We start from the raw sequence: 22,426 nt of genomic DNA on the forward strand, positions 1-22,426 counted from the left end.
ATTATCTCTAATTTTAAAATAACTCTAAAAAATAACTTATCTTATTTTAATGATATATGCTTTCTATCAAATTATTACAATGATTATATTATATGTTTAAAATTATTTTTAATTTTAAAACAATTTTAAAAAGTAACTAATCTTATCTTGACTATATCTGTTTTCTACCAAATTATTATATGGAAGTATAATAAAACCTTTTTGAACAATTATTGAAATTTTACATATCCTATAAATCACTTCCTTTCACTACCATATCATTGATTAGTATTCAAATTATTCATCATCTCTTCTTAATTTTGAATTAACTTAGTTTAAAAAAGAGAATTAACTGTTACACCAATAGATTTACCAATATTATTGAAAATTGAATATTTATTGATGAAGAAAAATGGATTAATGGATATTTTTCTACTTAATTAAGTATGAATATATAATTCTAGATTTATAGTCATTATAGAAATTTAAATTATCTAAAAAAATATCTATAAGAAAGAATATCTACCAAATTTTGGACGTGGAGCACATTTGATGTATACTATCACATTATAGTGAAAGTATATAAATTTTTTTAAAAATTAGTAAATAATTAAAAATTTAAAATACATTAATTTTTTAAATTAATATGAATGAACGTGTAGAACTATTGTTAATTTTTATATTTAAATTATTCATATTTTTATAAATTCACAATAAATAAAAAAAAACTGTACTAAGGCACGGGCAAAATTTTAGTTGAGTATTAGAAGTGTAACGTAGTAGTTAAGTAGCGAACTGAAAATGTCAAAACAAATACCAGTATGTGACTTTGTTTTTTCATTAATAATAATTGAGCAGAAAAATTGTTCAAAACATTCTTTATATTTTGTAAAATAACTTTTTTCATGTGACTTTGTTTTTTCATTAATAATAGTTAAGTAGCGAACTGAAAATGTCAAAACAAATAGCAGTATGTGACTTTGTTTTTTCATTAATAATAATTGAGCAGAAAAATTGTTCAAAACATTCTTTATATTTTGTAAAATAACTTTTTTCGTTTCTTACTTTTAAAAGTGTACTTTTACATCCCTTATAAATTCACATTGATCAAATTTGGTCCCTACCTAAATTTTCGACTAGTGTTTTATTGGAATTTATCACATGCCTTGCATGTGATCAATTTTTAAAGATAAAATTATCAAATTAAAATTTACATAATCCATCTATAGTCCCTTATATTTTGCAAAATGAATTATTTTGTCCATCACATTTTACAAAATAATTTTTTCATCTCTCACATTTTACAAAATAAATTTTTTCATCCCTCATTGACCATGTGTATGAATAGTTTTTTTAAATCTATGTATATATCTATTTGACTTCACTTAAACAGTACGAAAGTATGTAATATATCTCTATTTGATTTCACTTAAATAGACTAATTATAATTGTACATATGCTATTCAATACATATATGCATGAGTTTAAATCTAATAATTTTATTTTAAACCCATATATATATATAATATCTATTTGATTTTACCATGTGAATCTATTCAATATTTGTAACCTTTTCTATTTTGGTAATAATTCATTTATTGAGTTATATAATAAGGTCATCAATTAATCGTTCCTAAGTCAAATTCTATAGTCATGCTAATAAATTGCTGTTTAAATTTAAAATTTTAACTCGCCATTTTTAAAACCAACAGTTGAATTTCTTACCTTGTGATAATTTGAAAGTATCAATCACTTACTTCTTTTTGTCATACTTTTTCTTTGTTTATTTTTTCTGTCCAATTTTAATTCTATATAAATACTTGATAATTTTTTTGAATTAAATGTCTTTTTTATTTTCAATTTTTGAGTGAAAGAAAATGAACATGAGTAAAAAACTAATAATTTTTTTAAACTCTTGTATATATCTATTTTAATTTCACCCGAACAGTACGTTTAGGTGAAATTAAATAGAGATGTATTACATGCTATTCGTATTATTCAGGTGAAATCAAATAAATATATACATGAGTTTTTAAAAAAAATTATTCGTACATATGATCAATAAAAGATGAAAAAATTTATTTTGTAAAATAGGAGAGATGAAAAATTCATTTTGTGAAATGTGAGGGATTATGGATCAGATTATGTAATTTTTGATTTAATAATTTTGCTCTTAAAAAATAATCACGTGTAAGGTACGTGGTGGATTCTGACAAAAAATTAGTCGAAAACTTAGATAGAGATCAAATTTGACCAATGTGAATTTGTAAGGGACGTAAAAGTACATTTTAAAAGTGAGGGACGAAAAAAGTTATTTTGTAAAATGAAAGAGACGTTTTGAACAATTTCCCTAATTGTGCAACTAGAGATTAAGCAAAATGTGTACGTACATTCATGAAGTGCCAAGAGAACAGCAAAGTTGATACAAAGAATAAAGCAATACGAGGGTTTTGAAGCGGCCATTGAACTGATTGGTTTGTTACTTGTTAGTCCGCTGTTACCAGGGGGTAAGCAGTGAGTTTTTTCGGGTTTTCATATAGTAAGAGAAACTACACCAAGATCTTGAATTCTCATCACAATCTTTTTGTTAGAGCGATTTTTACACAAATGTCAAAATTACCTTCAATTAATCAATTATATACATATTCTCACCGAATTTCATTTGATCCATTATGCACTAATAACTCTTTTTTCTTCTTTTTAATTAATTTTTTCCTACTATTCTTTGTCGCTCTCCAGCTTACTTCTTTTCTCACTCACACACCAATACTTCACTAGTGGGGCTAAAAGGGAGCCTTTATTTTTTAGGGTAATATCTAAAACCTCCATTGAGGTTTCTAATAATATTATTTAGTGTAATCTCTCATTTTTCAGGGTAATCTCTCATTTTTGTTAAAAATTGTTAGCTTCGATAGATTTTTTTCGGGCAGACCCTACCTAGATCCGAAACATATAGTAGAAGACTCGTTAGGTAAACGAGTCGGATCTGGGTCCGAAATAATGAATTCTGGCTCGGACCTAACCCGTTGATAGGCCTACCTTCTTTTTTCCCACAAACGATAATAGATTTATATATGATAACCACTTGATAATATAAGATTTAATTACAAAAAGGGGCTACTACCCTTATTTCCTTTCTCACTAAATCCATCAGCCAAATTGGGAAATCTTGTTCCCATTCAATATCATACACTAGCTTAACAGCAAATTGGGCTAGAGCATGGCTGATTTCATTTTCTGATCTAGGTATAAACACAAACCTACAACTTTCAAAATGTGTTCTAAGTTCCTGCACATCTTCCAGAATAGTTGCAATGCTGAATTCATAGTCATTGCTTCTAGTTATCTGGTCTATTACTGATTTGCTATCAGAATGGACGCAAATTGAGGAAATTATGAAAAGACGCAAGGATTTGAGAATCCAGACCGGCCGCTGATTTCCCTGCACATCCAAGATTGCAAAAAATTGTTCGACCATATCTCGAACAGAAATCATTCGCCTCCATACCCTGGAAATACTTGGCGCATTAATGTCACTCTATCGGGGTTGCATAAAAGTAGCCAACAACGAGTTTGAACAGCGAAAGATTCTCCTTGCATATGTGTGCGACGATTGTTTTGATTTCTTCACATATTATCCACAGTTAGACGTTTACCTGATTGTATTTCAACCACTCCGAAGTACATCACTGTTATTGCCTTCAAAATCTACAAATACACTTCTCATCGTTGTTGTCTTTAGAAAAAACTACAAGTACGTTTTCTCCCTTTCCTGCATTTTTCCCAGTTTGAAATTTTGTTCTATATCATCCATGATTTAATATATTGTTTTTCTACCCGGAGATTTGATTCCCAGTTACTATCATATATTATTGCGTTGTAATTATTCTATAGGATCAAGTAATTACACATCTTTCTGCATCATGATCCTTTCCTCTTTTTTTTAATGAATTTTTTCTCATATTGTACCCACGAATTGTCATCATTCTTAATCTTCTTTCTCCTCATATTTCCTTCTTTCCTTTATTTTTTTTTGGGTTTTTTTTGTTAATATCATTTTTTTTCTCATGCACGCACATGGATGTGTCTCTGTTAGGACTGCAAACGAATCGAATCGAGTCAAGTCGAGTTTTGGTCTAATCAAGTCGAGTCTTGACTTAATTTTAGTGAACTCGAACTCGAGCTCAAACTCGAAAAAAATAAAAATAATTATTTTATTTTTAAAAAATAAATAAAATAATATTTTTTCTTAATAAATAATAAAATATTAAGGATATATATGTAATTTTACTATTAAAATAATATATATACTTAAAATAAAAAAATATATACTTAAAATAAAAAATAAAAAATAATACTCCCTCCGTCCGACTTTGATAGTCCCATTTCTTTTTTCACACAGTTTAAGAAAAAGTAGTTAACTTTGTTGGAAAAGTAAATTTAGATTGCTATTTTCCTAAAATATCCTCACATTAAATATGGTACAACTTTGTGGGAACTTGAATTGATGGTAAAAAAAGAATCAACTCTCATTAAATGGAGTAAGTTTATAGTAACAACAACTTACATTGAATAAGGGTATTTTAGGAAAATTAAAATACAACTACATTCTTCAATTGGAAAGTGGACTACAATTTGGGACAGGCGAAAAAGGAAAACGGGACTATCAAAGTGGGACGGATGGAGTATATATATATACTCGAACTCACGAGCCTAATGAGCTTAATATCTTGAGCTCGAATTCGACTCCAGCTTGACTCGCTCGCGAGTGGCTCGGTTTGTTTGCAGCCCTAGTCTCTATCACTAGCATTAATAAAAACTTGAAATTAAAAAAAATAGTTGGAATGTAGAATTCCAATGGAACAAAATATGGTAGCTTCTGTCATAAGAAAGACGTGTTTTTAAGGTACAAAAAATTTCTCCTTAAAAGCTTGTTCAAGGCATTTTCAAGCCACATAAAAGTTAACTTCTTTGCTGTAGAGCATTTTCAATAAATTTAAGGAGTTTTATAAATTTTTAGAATTCTTAAAATTTCAAGTATTCCTAGATCCACTGCTTGAAATCTAGAAAAAGACAAAGTGTTTATATTTATGTTTACAAACTTATTTGAGGTGTTTCCAAAATTTAAATAAAAGAACTATTTTCTTCATTTTAATTTTTTTGGTGATTTTACAAGTTTTTTAAGTTATAAAAAAAGATTAATTTCTTTATGTAAAGTATTTGGGTTGAATTTAAGGCGTTTCATAAGAAGTTTATAACTTTTTGAACATTCTAATACTGTGTGATTTTGTCTAGATAGATGATTTGAAAACTAGAAAAAGATTAATTGCTTAAATTATACTTAAAAATTAGTTAATTTGTTTTCAAGGTGTAAAAGGTAATTTTTTTCATTGAAGCATATTTTTTATTAATTTTACAAGGTTTTTAAATTATTGAAAATCTTTGAGTTTTTTAATTTTCTTGCCCAGGGGACACGAAAAATGTTATAAAATCTTTCAACTTCATTAACAATTTGTCATTCACCCTTAAAATACCATATTGGTTAAGTTTTCAAAAAATCAAGGGATTAAATTTATTTGCTATAAAAATTAAAGGACCACAAGAAAATGACAATTGAAAAATGAAATTATCTTCTATGGTTTTTAATCATATGTTTTAAAATGTGTAGATAGTTTTACAATAAAAAAATAATTTTAGGAGTAGAGGAGATAAGTGTTATTTTTGAAACTTTACAAGTGCTAAGTAGTTCTTAAAATGTTTTAGGGAAGCTTTTTGCAATTATCCCGAACTTTTATTCCAAAGTACATCTCTTGGAGCATCTTAGTGGAATGGGTGCGAGTACAAAAGCAGCATAATGTTAGAAATCCTTCCTTAAATCCAGTTTCTAGTAAAAAAAAGGAAGAAATCTTCTCTAGTAGCATATAAGTTTTTTTTTTTGTTCTCAAAATTCCGGAGTCGTTTTTCTTTATTTTTTTTTAAAAAAAATTTAATTTTTCTGGAGTTGTTATAGTTATTGCTCATTTGCTGCAATTATAAAAATTAAATCGATAATGGTCCTGCCAGAGAACAATTGGTGCCAGGTGTTCAAACTTTTAAATAGGAATAATACCAGAAACCTCCCCTGAGATTTCTCTTAATATCATTTGACGCTCCTAAGGTTTTAAAAAATCAATTACCTCCCTTACTTTTGTTTATTTGTGTAACAAAATTTTTAAAAATCCTAAATTACCCTTCTAATTACTAAATAAAAATGCTCCTAGATCACTTTATTTACTTCAAGAAAATCATCATTTAAAAAATAATTTCTAGTAGTACTACCATATCATGATGTTGTAATCCATAAAAATATATATTTGAAAAATAAAAAAAATATTTGTAAAGAAATACAATTGACTAATATAACTCTTCTACTCAAAACTAATTTCTTATGAACTCTATCTTTTTTTTCCAACTTCTTCTCAATTTGTGTCCAAAACTTTTAAATTATACTGATCATTCAAAAATAACTCAAAATAAGCAAATAAATTATACCCCACTCTATCACAATTATAAAAATTAAATGATAACAAAATTTAATTGATTATAATTTATAAATAGAAAATTACATAGTCATCCAAAAAATGAGTAAGAGAGAATATTGGAGAAAATAAAAAGAGAAGAAAGTGACTTTTGTTTCCTTTTTTTATTTTTAGCTCCATTTGTTTGATATGTGAATTGTGTTTCAAATGAAGGTTAATATAATCTTTTTGTAATTATTAGGGGAGGTAAGTATTTTTTAAAACTTTAGGGGTACCAGATGATATTAGGAGAAATCTCAAGGGAGGTATATGATATTATTCCGTTTAAATAATTGCTAGGGTTTCCAGCAAAAGTGATATCACGTTGTTGAATTTGGAAGTTTCCCCGCCGCTCACCTTAAAGTACGGGACTGACTGATTCCGTGTCTTACTGGTCCCTGACTCATTCCGTGTCGTGCCTTACTGGTCCCCTCTTATGGCTACGGTTTTGTGGGGTCTTCCGTTTCAATTGATTGCTAAATGATAAATTCTGCATTAAATGTGGTATTACCTGTCCCCAAAAAAAAAAAAAAAAAAATTTGTTTTCCGCACATTCTTGCAAAAGTTTTATAAAAAATTGCATTACTATTCCGAAAAAAAAAATTCGGCAATCTTTTATGCTGGTGAACTCATCAGTAACAAGTATTACTCTTCCCTCAGCCGCAAAAAGGGCAAAAACAAAAAAGAGAGAAATGAAAAACCTATCTTTCTTTCTTGCTATCTCTCCCCAGTTCGGCAAAGCGGTTTCGGCTCTTTTCCCTTTGACCTGGCATGAGTTCCTGGTTTCACCGGCATGATGTGTTCTCAATGAATTTTTTTTCTGAATCATAGTTCAGAAGTTGGTTACTTATCATTAAAGGAGTCGAACTAACCTCACCCACCTTAACTAATTACGTTGTATTTGTGGTGCATGAATGGGGGGTTTGGTTGTTTTGTGAGCACGTGAGAGTTGGATGATGGTGATCTCTGATTTCACCCCAAGTTGACGGTTTTGGTACAGCAAATGGGACCAGATGGAGTCTTCATATCCCATATAAAAATTGACCCATTTGGACAACATCTGGACATGCTTTGTCCTATGAGGTGAGATTCTGCGGAAGAAGTGATACAGAAGCTCATGACCTTGATGGCATATGTTAGATCCCTTGAAACAAAATATGGCAATTTTGGGGGTATTCCGAGTTTGTTTGGTCTCTTTGCTTATTCATTTGTTTATATTTCATGCGTTTTTCTTTTTTGGGTGCAACAGAGGTGATGCTTGGTTCATTTTCGTCATTCAAATCCACCGCGCCGTTAGAAGCTTGAAGGACTTTGCGATTGTATCGATCCGGCACCAGTTCATGGACTGGCTATAGTCCGAAACAGTAATTTACATAACCACCCACCCTAATTTGACACTGTTTATAAAGGAGAGCTGATTGAATTAGTAACAGTAAATAATCGCGTTTATTTTCCCTGCAGGCAACCACGATCCGGGATTAAGAAAACTTGCATTAAAAAGCTGCGCAGGTGCATTATCAACGTGTCAGATGTCTCCTACGGATGCTGTGGAGCGTTTTCCTTCTCTAGATGCTGCACTCCAAAGGCGTGACGAGTATTTTGACGGTTGTGAGGAGAATCAACAGACATATCCCACTTGATACCGGACTGGTATTATTATAGCAGCCCAAATGTGTGTAGAAGATCACTTATGTGGTCTTTAGGTCACATCGGGACATCAAGATTAGTTCCTAACCATTCTTATGCTTGTTTTGCAAGTAAATTCTTTTGGGACGTGGATAACCTCGAGAGAATGCTGATGGCCGGGGTGTGTTCTCTGCCTCCATTGACAATAGAGAGATAGCTATTCTGTTTAGGTTAACTTCATGGTTCCTGATCTAGTACTACAGCGATTATACGTTTTTCTCAATGCTTGGGGTCTCAACCGGAATTGTCGAAACCTGAAAGTTCTTGACCAAGCTTAACAAAGTTCTAAAAGAAACCATCAGCAATGAATATTCTCGTGTAAAATCTTTCACAAACTTATCCGAGAAAAAGGAAGTTCAGTAATAAGTTCCCTCACTCTCAGACATATTTATCTCCACGTTTGTTTACATATACATTTGGAGATTGGAGAGAGAACAACTTGGACTATTAAATCACTCTAGTTCATAGTCTTATTCACATTGAGATGCGGAATCTTTTCACTTCCTTTCTAATTTACAATACAGATACAGTATTGCCTAGTAGTTCACTGAGCCCGCGTGGGTTGGTGGTAGATATTGAGTTAAGTTCATCCCGTTCAAGAAGTGCTTGGGCGAATTGAGAATTCAGTAGACCAAGAGAGAAATATCAAAGAGTGCTAATTTAGTCAGTTGTTTTTGTCTTTTGTGATAGTCAGATTGCATTTTGAGTTATTCAGCTCCAGGATCCTGCTTTTGTGCTGTCACAGTTCTGCTTCTTCCGGTGCTGCAATGAATTGAATTCTTTCTTACGTTGATTTTCTCTGGTTGTTGAAGAAAGATGAATACCAGAGCATGGACTCTATGGCAGTTTATGAGAGCACCTTCTGTCAGAGTGAGAAAGAGCACTCAGCCTATGTTTACCTTTATGAGCTTGTATTGATCATGGCCATTCATTCTACTTACTGTATCATTAGTTTCTTCAGGGTAGATGGTAGTATGCCTCGTGGGAGAGGTGTAGCCTTCAGTAGATAGAGAAGTTTCCCCGAAATTTGATAAGATAGGGACTTTGATATGAATTTCAGATGCATTCTGTATTCTACTAGTTTTAAGAAAAGAAGAGAAGGATCTTTTTGGCTTAATCTTCACTGCTATCCACATTACGTTCAGGTCTACTAGAAATTAGAATCTCTCTCCTCCACCGTATGGTTCCGGTTGATGTGCCATTGGGTCCTTTCTTCGAATGAAGCTTCAAATCTTTGCTGTGTTGCTTCTTATCAACTATTGTATTGATCTTTCTAGCTGCTCTTTTCTGCCATATATATATATGGCTTCTTTATGCGTTTCTTTTGCCATGTTTCTTTTTCTGTATGTGTTTGTGTACTTCTTCTTCTTCTTCTTCGGGTGACATTTGAACCGTCAGAATTCATTATACTGTTGGGAAGGCATATTTATGGTAAATACCTAGAGTGTTCCCCAGGGCTAGTCACAATCAAACTGCCTCTGAGCAATGAAAGGGGGAAAGCATTTGCTGCACATGCACCTCAGAAGTTGAGGCAGATATTTCGACCACTGATCCACCCCTACAACTTGAGGCGATCAGCCACTGAGACTTCTGTGTTTCTGCTTGCTGCAACGCCCAAAGGTTAAAAGGCTAACTGGTGACATGCATGAGGATTCGCAAGCTGCTTAAGTTTATTTTCTTTAGTCATGGTTCTTTCTTTCATGCCTCTCTTGTGGCTGTGTAGGATTGAGCGGGCAGGTCAAGCCTCTTCTGAATTCCCCTTCTAAATAAACATGTGATCTACAATTAAATATATATGCTACTGTTTTTATTAAACCTGTTCTTATCTTCTGCCTCTGCCTTGTTAAATGCTATGTTTTCAGAACCGGACCGGATAGCGACTCGGCCGAGGTCAGGGGTCAATGGGTTCGACCGGGGGTCGATAGGGGTCGAACCGGATGACGTCATAAATAAAAATTATTTAAAAATTAAAATATTATATATATAATATCTAATAATATATTGATATTAATAAGGGTATATCCATATATATTTGATGTTTCAAATATATTTAACAAGAAAATACAAAGAAATTAGAACAATCAAGTAGCAATTTATATTATTTAATAAATATTAATAAGTTTAGAATTAAAATTATGAATTTAATTGAAAAATAACATCAAATTTTAGGACAATATTTATAAAGTATCAAATATTTGAGGTATATCAATAAGTTTTAACAATTTAGGGGGTCAAAACATAATATTAAAAAGTTTGAATTTTTTAAAAAAAAATTACTGTTGAACCGGAAAAACCGGTTTTTTCCCGGTCAAACCCGGTTTTTGACCGGCTTTGACCGGATTTTAATTTTCTGGTTTTTTAATGTGACTCTGACCGGCTACCTGGCCGGTTCCCGGTTCGACCGGCCGGTCCGGTCCGAGTTTGAAAACAGAGGTTAAATGATGATAAATACAGAGTAGTTTGTGTTTCCTCACCTTTGTAATGAAAGGAGTGCAGTTAGTCTGCTATTCACTTTATATGCTTTTACTTTTTCTGAACTTTTTAAGTTTTAATTTGAGTAAGCATAGTCGTACCTTATTGTTTTAGGTTACTGTCTTCCTACCTCAGAAAAACCAAATCATACTAGACCTCAAATGCATTAGATACATGCAAAGCCAAATGGAATCTTATTATTTTTATGAAATATTTTCTTCTTTCTTTCACACTTTTAGTTGTTTAACTGAATGAATGAATAGTAGAAAAGCAGTAGGATATGTTAATCAGTAATCACCACCGAAGTAAGTTTGAAATATGATCTGGCTACTAAGAAAAAGAAGAAGAGGTAAGGATGTTAGCAATTTTTTTTTAAGATAGAAATTGAGTAACTCCACTTTACTTATTCAAGCTATTGAACTCTTTTAACTTGTTGCACCTTCAAGCAGTAGAATATGCACAATGGTTTCTTTGGGAGGACCTGGAACGTGACCGTAATGGTGCATAGAATGTTAGGAGACGCATGATATATGATCAGAAATGAGTACTAAACAAGTAGGTTCAACTTACATGCAATCTTTTCCTGTTTGCAGCTTTCTTTTTCTTGAATGTCTTTTGTGGACTTAGTTTTTAAGCATCAAATATTAGGCAGAAACTGTTTTAATTTTACCACTCTACAGGCATTGAGAGCATCCTTTTTTTCCCCCTTTATCTATTTCTTGTGTCCTCTACCTTGTGCTTTTGTTCAAGGACTGTTCTTGTGTCTTACCTCTATCACCAAATCCTTTTAGCAATTGAAAGTTGAAAGCCGCCTCTTATTGATGATAAGTTAAAGCACCAGTAGTTACTCTGTGTATTGTAACTCTTTGAGCTTGTATTTTCCTTAAAGTGACATCAACTTTCTTGCAGCTTGGTTTATGCAGAACGATGAGTTACGTGAATCTGCTAGGTGACTTTTGCTGTCCATTGCTGAACAGTGTGTCATGATCGAAATAGCAAAGGCACGAAGGGTATGATTTGCCTTCTGCCTCGAGAAGGTATGTTTGGCATTGTTAAGATTGATCTCCCTAGCACTACACTTATTGATTACTCTGCATCAGTACCATGTTTGTAATTTTTTGTTGTATTAATGCATTCTTGTCATTGCTGAAATGTTGGGAGTTCCATCTATGCCATACAGCAAGTCACAAATTCTTGTGAGGAAATATATTCTCGAGTCATCTTCACTCTGCTGGCAGTCAACTATTGAATCCTTTAACTAAAAGTTAGTTTCACATTGGGACAGGGAACATGAAAAGAGTCTATGCTATTTAGTTTCGCATTGCATTTAGGGGCTTGGGGGAGGACTTTAAGCTAGTATCTGATTATGGTATTAGCTGCTTGGAACAGACATAAGAAAAAGAGTAGGCAGTTAGGATATATGACGCGATGTTGTTTAGTCTCCAAGTACTAAAAATTGAATCCTTAACTAGAAGTTAGTTTCGGACATCGAAATTGGGAGGGGGATTTGGGTGGTTTATTAAGGTCCTCAGGAACCACAAGAGTTGCCGGCTTTTGTGGTTTCCTGTGGAGTTACTTTACTAAATTGCAAAAGTCAATCTGTTGACTAGAAAAACTAGAAGTTAGTTTCGGCAGGGGGCTGGAATGTGAGTAGAGTCTGTAACTTATTATGCTCCGTGTCAGTGTCACGGGCTTGGATGCGTTTCAGCTAGAATTTTGTTTAAGACACGTGTTGCCTGAAGTCTGGATAGCTTCTAGTATTTTGTTATTGGTTAATTGAACCAGGATTGCTATAAGAAAAATGATTATGGGTTTCTGAAAATGGCACATCTTGTGTATTGACTCCAAACTTTAATCTCTAATGATATCATGGCTGGCTTGATTAATAGTTGAGAGCAAACACCGCCATGCATTTTAGATAAATGGTTGGTACGAATTTTAGGTGCATATCATTAACTATGATATTATATGTATGTCTGCTATTGTTGTCTTCATAGTGGGAGAAAGATTATTGACAGTTCACTGGATATGATGATGGGAGGCACTTTATTGCTGTTTCCCGTCTTCTGCTTTCTCCATGACATATAATGTTGCCGAACTTTTGTAATTACAGCCTGTAGGATTTTTGTTTATTAAGTAGTAATAGTTCATGAATTCTTTAATCTGCTGAGTTTTATTTATTATTATTATTTTAAAATGCCTGCCAGCTTTTAATATGTGAAAATTGCTATTAAAGTCCCTGGCATTTTTCAAACTTCTGTAATTTAGATCCTTGCATTATAAGCTCTTTTTTTGCCTATTCTTTATTTTGGATGGAAATAACTGTAGTAGAAAATAGATTAGAGAAAGGGACTTCACCATTTCTCTTTGTTTGAAAATGTTTAGTGGGGATACAATAGCTAAACCTAGTGAGTTTTAAATCGTGTAGTTACCTTCTCAAAAGCTAAACAAAATGTCAGCAATTTTAGAATGGGGCCAAAGTCCTGATTAGAGGTGTTAATCACAATCAAATTATATTGATCCATCCAAACTTGTCCACTAATAAGTAGACTTTAATGTGCAATTAGGGCTGTCAATGGGCTTGGGCTAGCTCGAGCCCAGTTCATTCAGCCCGCAACAAGGCCCTATGAGCCTTATGTTTAATAGGCTTGGGCTGAGTTTGGCACAAAATAGGGCCCAAATTAAATGAGCTGAGATTGGGCTTTACTAGGTTCAAACTTGATTAAGGCCCGACCTATTTACATGTATAATTATATATATATAATACATGTAATTTCATATTAAGTGGTATATATAATGTAGAATTATACATTATAACATTAAAATATCAATCATTTATATACAAATTTATAAATATTAATATATTATTTATAATTATATATTTAATTATGAGTTTGGGTCAAATCCGATATGAACCCGAAGTTCATATAAAATGATGAGTCGAGTTTGAACTTTCTAACCTAGGTTCAAGTCCGAAAGTTCAAAATCCTGAAAGCCCCATTTATTTTTTGAGTTGAACTTAGGCTTCCCAAAGTGAGGCCCAGCTTATAGAGCTTGATAGGCACCCCTATATGTAATTAGCTGGCGGGTGAAGATGCTTCTTAGTGACTGAGATGTTTGGACCCAAAAAATGTAGAGCTTTTGGTAGAGTGTGCTTGGAAAACTGACTCGAATTCCCATATTATAGGATATAGTTTGCTTGCATACTGTTGGCTGTGCTGTCCATGTTCTAAATGTATGCAATACCAAGTGCATATTATATAAACTATTGATGAAATTGGATCAAAACCATACAGTTGCTAAATTTCAAATCGCGTTATTATAGTCCTGTGATTCAACAATCCAATTTTATAAATTTGATCCCAATCTAAGTAAGATTCTTGGAGTTTGTAAAACTATAGTCAAATGAATAGAATTTTGTAGAATCAAGTGCATATTATATAAACTAAGATAATTCTTACGAATTTAAAATTCGTAGCCTTATATGTCATGAATTCATATCAATGATATTTATTTTTCATATTTGTAGTCTAAAAATAAAATAAATTCCGAAAATTGAATGTTTATCAATTAGCATATAATGCTAGAATACATACATTTTAGCTGAAGAAATTTATTTTTTCTAACTACCATCACATTTTCTGCATCTATTTGCACATTTTTTCAACTTTCATGAACAATAAGCTTATAAATAAATAAAATGTTAATTTTTTTTCATATTTTTTAGTAGGAACTTACGATTCTATGATCCATCTATGGTTTAATCCTATGACTTCCAAAAGGAACCCTAGGTAGGATTCCCATTTTAAAAACCTTAAGACTCCAATCCTGAAAACGGCTATCCCATGTACAAAATAAAGGGGGGAAAAAGTAATAAAAAAAGGATGATAAAAGAAAATAAAGAAGAAGACCCCTCTGGATATTCAATTTGGTATTGTAATTTTCGGGCCTTTTTTTTCTGGGCTGAACTGCAACATTAAGGGGCCCAATATGTGATTGTAAAACCTGGATCAGCCCAAATTTCCAACGTTAGGCGCCAAGTTTCCAAGAACAAGAAACAGAAAATCATTTCAGCTGGTTCGTCCGGATCTTTCTCTAGTCTTACTGAGCAAGAACTAACGGTAATTTTTTCATTGTTTTTTCTTTATTTTTTCTTTATTTTTTTGTGGTAATTAGTCTTGGGGTGTTGAAGCGTTGCCCATTTTAAGAGCCGAAATTCAGTAATCCGCATAATTGTTGCTCATATGCGTTAAGTTTCTTGCGCACCACCTGTTCGATTAATTAACGATAGGCTCTTCTAAGAATTTTGGGTTCTTAATCCGCCATGTTCTTACTAAAATAGTGAGATTTTGGATTTAGAAAAATTTTTAGACTGCTTCGATCCCTTGGTCTTTTTCTTTGTATAAGTTTTAGCACTGCTGCAATCCCACTTTGTTCTTCTTTTATGTTTATGTTTTTTCAATTGATTTTGAACGGGGAAAATGTTTTTTTAATTCTTTTTTTAGTTTTGGGCTTTAATTTCTTTGTTAATTTCAATGGTTCTTTTATTTCATTTGCTCATGTTTGCAGAGAGCAATCCAGACAATGTCTGCAATCAGAGCAATTGGTAGGGCGCTTTTTGCTGCAGTCAAGGCTGACACTTCATCCGCATCTTCTGCAGCTGCAGCTGCTGCTTCCACTGCTAGGACTAAACATAACCCTCTTGAGGATTTCTTCGAGGCTGACAGAAGTTCAGATGACGACAAGCCTGTTGTATATGGTATAAACACGTCTTCTCTCTATCATATCGTGAAGTTCTTTGGTTTTCATGTAATTGAAGAAACTGAAGTTAATAAGTTGGAGCCCGAAATTGACCGTGGAAATAAAGTACTGGTACAGTCTTAAATTCTACAAATACTTTGTGGTTTGAATAGCATCTCCTTGTAGTATCTAAGCTTAAGTATTTAATGTCAGAAGTGAAAAGGATCTCTTTTTTTGCATTGTGTTCTGGAGGTGTAATAATTCAGCTGATCTGTCTTAAGCTTTGACAATTCCTTTGAGGATTGCAGTGACAACCTCTTAAAATGGTGCTTCTGATGCTTTGGATGTCAAACAACATTTAGAAACAGCCTTGAGCATGACCTAGCATTTATGACTAGGAATTTTTTTCCCTTTTTACTTTTTTCCTCGATAATGGTATGTTCTATTTTCGGAATCATTCTTATACAGATGCTAAAATAATTTTGATAAGGAGCTATTTTTGAGTTCTTGTTTATTTTATTAAATTAAGATAGCTTATTTCAGCAAAGTAAACCTATACAGATAAAAAAGACAGCAGCAAATATTTCTTCTTATTACAACTCTATGTTGCTTCATACTTTTTCCAACCAGTTAAGGTCTATGATATAGCAGGATATGTGGAAACTTGAGTTCTAGAAAGCACCCTTTGTTTTCCAGAGAGATATGGCATGAGATAATTGTACACCCATGTTTGTTTGGTCTTGCTATCTTTTTTTGTTAGATGATTATCCTCAAATTAATAAATTTTTAGGTATTGTAAATCAGTTGTACTTTCTTTTCTTGCTGGTTGCTCCATCTGAGTTACTGCATATAGCTTATGGACCTTGTTTTTTCTTGGTTAATAAATGAAAAGGTTGTATTCTGCTCTATGGTGTATGTGCAGCCCATGGCATTTTGTTAAACTTATGTTCATGGAACATATTGTTACCACTCCTTTCTTGTCAGTTGTGTGTTCAAAATAACTGTTGATTTTATCATATAGGTAGGGGCTGGAAAGCTTCTGAATTGTGCCTTAAATCATGGGATGATCCTCAGAAGTTATGGTTTGTTCTATTAAAGGAGAAAAACATGTTGATGACCCAACGCCAGATGCTTCATGCTCAGAACCTACGTTTTGCAAATCCAGAACATATCTCCAAGGTAGATTATGTATTCTCCAATTTGCTGTTTTTCTTTCATTTTTCAAATGCTTTTTCTGGTGCTGTTATATAGCCATTTCTGCCATTTATCTTAAAGAATAAAATCCAATGTACTTGAAAAAGTTTCTTTGCTATAATCTTCTGCATTTTATTCTAATAAGCAACCAATTTCAGTTTTTTTCCCCAGTTTTATTATGCTAGAAAACTTCTCGATACTTATGCAGTGATGAACATCATCGCTTTGGTTAATCATGAAACTTTGTCTGATACAAGGTGAACGCAATTCTACAGAGCCTATCACATTTTTCCGCTTTATGAAACATTCCTAGGATTACAATTCTACTTAATAGACAGTTTTTTCCACTTGAAGGCGTGGGAGAAGCAGAGGGTGAAGAGAGAGGACCTAATAGGAGAAACACTATCTGCCAGATACATGTTTCTCCCAAGAAAAAAATCATTTTTGTATTTGAAAATGTAGTTGTACAGTGAGGGGACTCGCCGGGGGAGGGGGGGGAGGGGGGAAGAGAGAGAGGACCTGATAGGAGAAACACTGTCTGCCTGATATATGTTTCTCTGGAGAAAAAGTAAAAATTATAATCCTCACATTTTGTGGCTGATAGTAGCCCTGGAGGACCTGGGAGGAGGGGGGGGGGAGAGAGAGAGACAGACAGACAGAAAGGCCTGTTAGAGAGGGATTCAAATTAGAGGAGAAATATACTCGAGTTTTGCTGCTGATAGTATTCCTAGAAAACACAATCTGTCAGATACATTTTTCTTTTGAAAAAAGCTCTCCTATTTTGCAGCTCACAGTAATCCTGGGGGGAGATAGAGAGTGTGTGTGTGTGTGTGAGTGAGAGAGAGAGAGAGAGAAAGAGAGAGAGGGGACCTAATTGGAGGAAACATATCCTCATAGTCATTGCTGACAAAAGTCCTAGAAGAAACACAATCTGTTAGGTACATGTTTCTTTAGAAAAAAGTTCTCATACTTTTCACCTCACAGTATTTCTAGAAGAAACCGCATGTCCTAGATACATGTTTTTCATAGTTCTTCTGTATAATATCTTTATTCTTGTCAACCTCAAAGGAATTAATATCATAATTCAATCTTTCCGAATATGTTGTCTGAAAATGATCTTATCAGCAAAATTTTTAATACTGACATTGTGTATTTTAATCGACAAATGGCATATTGTAATTCTGTATGATTGGAAATTTATTTTTCTTCTTATTTTTTCAACTAAAAGCTTATCTTGAAAGGTTGGAAAAAATTGAATTCTATAAATGGTTGTGTTTTCTATGTATGGAATTACCAATGAGTTAATTAAATAGTTTCCTTGCTCCATTACAAGTAGGTTGGGGTTGTCTGACCTTTTTCCTTAATATGCTTCATGTTTTAGCAATGAACTTTTTGTTTTACATTTATGGTCTTTCCTAGTTCAAATGAATGGTAAGCGGATCTACTCTTTTATGAATTTCTGGTCAGGTAAAATTAGTTGGGTATGCTGGAGTAGCTTTAGGTGAGTATGATGCTTGTATTCAAAACTGTCCAGCTTAATCTTTTGGCTGTTGTATTTTTATGGCATGAATGTTACAGAAGTAGAGAGGAAAAAAGTAATAATTAACATAATGATGGACATTCATGGACTAAGAGAGCCCCTGAGACCTAAATTTGTCGGAGTGGAAATTTTGACATGATTGGGGAATTTCAACTTGGAAATAATAGTCACAGTGTATAAAATTCTTACTTCTAGAGAACAAGATAGTTGTTTGGTTCTGAATCGCACTGGCTAATGGCTATGCCATCGCCAAAGCTGGTTCCTTATCCTCTTCTTCTTGAAGCCTGAGTGTGACATATGCTTTGAGCCTTTAGTCATCATGCATCCATTCTGTTACCCTAGCACTGAGGGTTCTTATTTCTTCTTAGTTTTTCCTTGTCAGAATAGACAAGTGTAGAAATGCTTTTTCCAAAAGCTTTCAAATGCTCTATAAACTAGAGAGCTTTGTATCTTTACTTTTGTGCCTATTTTGTTGCTCCAATCTTCTAGTTCAGCTGCTTCATGATTTTCAAAGGCTGACAGAGCCATAACTTGTACATAAGTCAGAACTTTTTCCAACAAGTATAAGACTTGCAAGATTACTACTATCTCAACTCATTTACCACATTTGTGGTGAGTGACTTTGAGCCATTGACTACCATCTGATTTAACTGATATTTTGGCTTTTTAACTTTGTTAATTACTGGAATTTATAGTTAAGTATGGGGATATTTGGTGATGACAACCACAAATGATTTAGTCTTATGTCATATTTTCATTCTCCAATGCTGTGCAAAGTTGTGTTTTATGTCCAGTATATAACCTTTAATCCTTAGTTCGCATTGATGATCTTTCTACCAGCCTGTACAACACAAGAAATTAGTTCGGCTATTTGAAATAATCCTGCATACCTGCAAGTGGCTTGGCTTTCACCTAATTTTTGTTCCTTGTGTTTATACTGCTTTTATTTTGGAGATTAGACGTTTTCCAACTTTGATTGAATGCATTTATTTATTTATTTTATTTTTGTATGTGGAATATTTCTACTCAAATCTAATTATATCTTGTTGGGTTATACATGTGTGTGGCGATAATTTCGTTAACTAATTGTGAATTTTACAACAAAGGTGTCTGTCTACCCTTTTGTATATCAAAGGCGGATGCACCATACATCCGATTTCTCTACCATACATGATCACAAGGAACTTTTCGTGTATCCTCCACATGACAGAAATAATACTCTTAGTGAGGTAAACAATTAATTTGACTAAGAAATTGAGAAATCATATCTTCTCATGGTCCTTAATGTCTACTTGGTATTTCTTATAATCTAACACTTTTTACTTGCTATATTCACATATAGGATCAGATCCCTTTGGAAAAAATTAAGGAATTATATAGTCCTCTCATTCATGAATATGAGTCCAGATCGAAAGTTGCCAAAAAGAAAGAAGTGACTTGGATGGATTTTTCTAGACTGTTAATCAACACAGAGGTTGAGAAACGCATTTGGATAGTTGAAGAAGTTCATAGAAGGAACTTGCATATCGTGGACGGATGTTTCAGTGAAGATCCACCGATTGCGTGTACTTGGCCTTTGCCCAATGAAAGGTAAGTTGTAATGTTTCTAATGCTTTTAACATTTATCATAGTTGTCCATGTTATAAGATTGATTTTTTTTTTCTTTTTTAGGTGCACTATAGTTTCAGTTATTGCTGGATTTGACCCGAAGACGGGGACGATATTTTATGGAATCGTGATACGGAATGAACATGGCGAAATATTGCTGATACAATGTCTGACTGAAGTCATTGAATCTTGGAAAAGATTTAATCCGCATGAGGCTGAGGCTGAAGCTATTCATAGAGGCATTAAGTTTGCAGATAAGAATAAGGAAATGTTAGGATATGACAAGTTCATAGTTGAATCTGATAGCAAAGAAGGCATTCATCGGGTTTCAAGGTCTCTTACTTTCTTAAGATTTTATTTCACTTTTGATCCTTTTTTTGTTCTTTATATTTATACTTGTGTTTGGCATTTGTTTGGCAGATGGGCAAGTGAAAATTACCCAAATTTTAAATTGAGACACACATATCGCGAATTAATGGGGTTAACCCAACTCCTCATCAAACTTGTGAAGGTCTCACCAGATGTCCAGAATCCCGATTACGAGTCGATTGAGAAGGATTTAAAACCCATTGCAGAAGGATTCAAGGCTGGCATGTTGCGCCTTATATTTCCAAAGTCCAGGAAGAGCAAGAAGGGAAGGAACCAGAAGAACAAGCGTGAGAATTGAATGATGTTCAAGTTAAAGTAGTAGAGTGAGGTATGCGCAATTTTCTCTACCTTTTTTTTCCCTAATTATTTCATTTCAAAGGTTTTTTTTTTCTAAATTTTTTTGAAAAAGATAGAAAACAAAGAACTGCTTCCGTGTGTTCAATTTCTTTGATATCTACCCCTGTTGTGGTATCAACTCTTTAGTGTGTTCAAACTCTTAGGTCTTTAGATTTTTTTCTTGATTTTTGTCGCTGAAACACATAAGCATGCGTGCATTATTAAACATTTGATGAGTTTGTATATTGTCGATAGATAGTATCGGATGAAGAAATGCAGTATTAATGTTCATCTTTTGTAGAATCCCTTTTATGTACTGGTAGTTTTGTTGCTTAGTAACGATTTGGTTCAATTGGGTCAATTCCAGATGGAGATATTTGGCTATTTGCTGCCTTGTTTATAGGTTTATGTTCTGTTCAATTATTTGACATTGATATATTTTTCTGAGTTCGTTTTACCATTCTGCAGCAAGAATCATTACTTGTACTACGGTCAGGTTATTAACAATTTAACATCTTTCTTTATTTGATCGCTGTCTCCTTTTGTTTAACAATTTAACATCAAAATTTTTGGGGATTCTTTTCTTCTCCTTCTTTTTCCTTTTTTTTAGGAAAAAAAAAAAAAAAAAACCTTGCGGTCAACACCCACTATCATTAATGGAGAAACATGACAAATGTATTGATGGAGAAATATGACAAATGAGCTGGTGCATAAGCCACACTGCGTAATGCATCTTTTTTCCCATCATTTTTTAAATTATTTTTTTTAGTACTCGTGAAGAGAGATTTAAGAAGTTGGGAGAGGAGATAGAATTCGAGCCCCCGAAACTCAAACTTAAAAATAAAAAAATAATAATAAAAATGGAATGAGCATAGTTTACTTGTGTAGTGCTAGTAGGAATTCATGAAGATTTTTATAAAAATTTTTAAAAAAAACACATGAAAATTGAGAACTTCTTTGGTCAAGTAATTTTTCTATTTATCTTTTCTTCTACTCCATAACGCTTGCAATTATGCACTAAGATCACATAATTCTAGCACACGACTTTTTCTTATTGATTTTTCTTTTCTTTTGAAAGAACTTTTTGGCTCCGTTTAGATTAGCTGTTTTTTGAAAAATTTTACTGTAGCAGAGTTTTTATAGTATGTTTTGATATATTTAAGAGTAGAAGAGTTTTTAATTAGAATATATTGTGGGATATTTTTTAAACATTAAAAAAAATTTAAACGATTTTTTAGAGTGCTTTTTAAAAATTTTAATAGTATTTAAAAAACTAATTTTTGAAAAATTCTTAAATCCAAGCAGAGCCATGGTGTCTCATACTAACATAATAAAAACAATTTGCTCTCTTACAATTTGAATCCTCCACAGGCATTAAACAATGCCCTCTAATGGCGTCTTTAGCATAGTTTTGATATGAAAGATCATGGCAGAGGTAGACTCACTAATACACATGTAACTCTTCTCATAATCTCTCCGTGAATCTAAATATATATATATATAAAAAAAAAAAAAAGGACACTATTTAGTGCTGAAAAAATTTCACAGTGATCAATATCAAGGCATCAGAAGACAGCAGATATTTATTGGTTCTCCACAAATTGAATTGGGCTATTACAACTTGGTTCGAGTTACGAATGCATAGATAGATTAATAGAAATATCAAAATTACTGAGTAAGTATTATATGGGTGCAAGAATTCATTCGAAATATGTGTAAATATGTGTATAGCTAATACTCAAACATTTGAATTAGCACATATATCCATATAGAGGTATACACATATTTACGCAGAATATTTGCACATACACTTGCACACTCAAAAGGATATGAACATGTATATTATGCGTGGATACCAAGTCGAACTTGGATCAAATTTTCATTGCTTATGCGTCTAATTTTTTAACTCGTAACATTAACAGCACCATCCTTCTCCGCCATTAAC

The 22,426-nt window shown here is 32.8% G+C and overlaps 1 protein-coding gene across 10 annotated transcripts; it reads left to right on the plus strand.

Moving 5' to 3' along the window:
* The first annotated feature begins 7,152 nt into the window (after positions 1-7,152).
* Positions 7,153-20,865, plus strand: LOC113697493 (uncharacterized). Of its 10 annotated transcripts, none has more exons than XM_027217135.2 (9): positions 7,154-7,900; positions 7,998-11,249; positions 11,604-11,731; positions 15,355-15,453; positions 16,456-16,613; positions 19,275-19,397; positions 19,511-19,758; positions 19,840-20,109; positions 20,197-20,865. In XM_027217135.2, exons 3-9 carry the CDS (start codon positions 11,707-11,709, stop codon positions 20,441-20,443), a joined length of 1,170 nt encoding a protein of 389 aa, XP_027072936.1. In that variant the 5' UTR covers positions 7,154-7,900; positions 7,998-11,249; positions 11,604-11,706; the 3' UTR covers positions 20,444-20,865. The 10 variants fall into 10 exon arrangements, with proteins under 10 accessions (XP_071911415.1, XP_027072936.1, XP_071911414.1 ...); XM_072055313.1 differs by having other exon boundaries at positions 7,998-9,959; XM_027217132.2 differs by having other exon boundaries at positions 7,156-7,900; positions 15,264-15,453.
* The last annotated feature ends 1,561 nt before the right edge of the window (positions 20,866-22,426 follow it).

The sequence above is a fragment of the Coffea arabica genome, chromosome 6e (genome assembly GCF_036785885.1).
Source record: "Coffea arabica cultivar ET-39 chromosome 6e, Coffea Arabica ET-39 HiFi, whole genome shotgun sequence".
Lineage (NCBI taxonomy): Eukaryota > Viridiplantae > Streptophyta > Magnoliopsida > Gentianales > Rubiaceae > Coffea > Coffea arabica.

What these genes read in the sequence shown, in the direction of transcription:
- LOC113697493 (XM_027217132.2), top strand. Translation starts at nt 15,279, where the DNA reads ATGTCTGCAATCAGAGCAATTGGTAGGGCGCTTTTTGCTGCAGTCAAG. An exon ending in GAAATAATACTCTTAGTGAG is followed by an intron (nt 19,398 to 19,510) that starts GTAAACAATTAA and finishes ATTCACATATAG; the next exon opens with GATCAGATCCCTTTGGAAAA. An exon ending in TGGCCTTTGCCCAATGAAAG is followed by an intron (nt 19,759 to 19,839) that starts GTAAGTTGTAAT and finishes TTTCTTTTTTAG; the next exon opens with GTGCACTATAGTTTCAGTTA.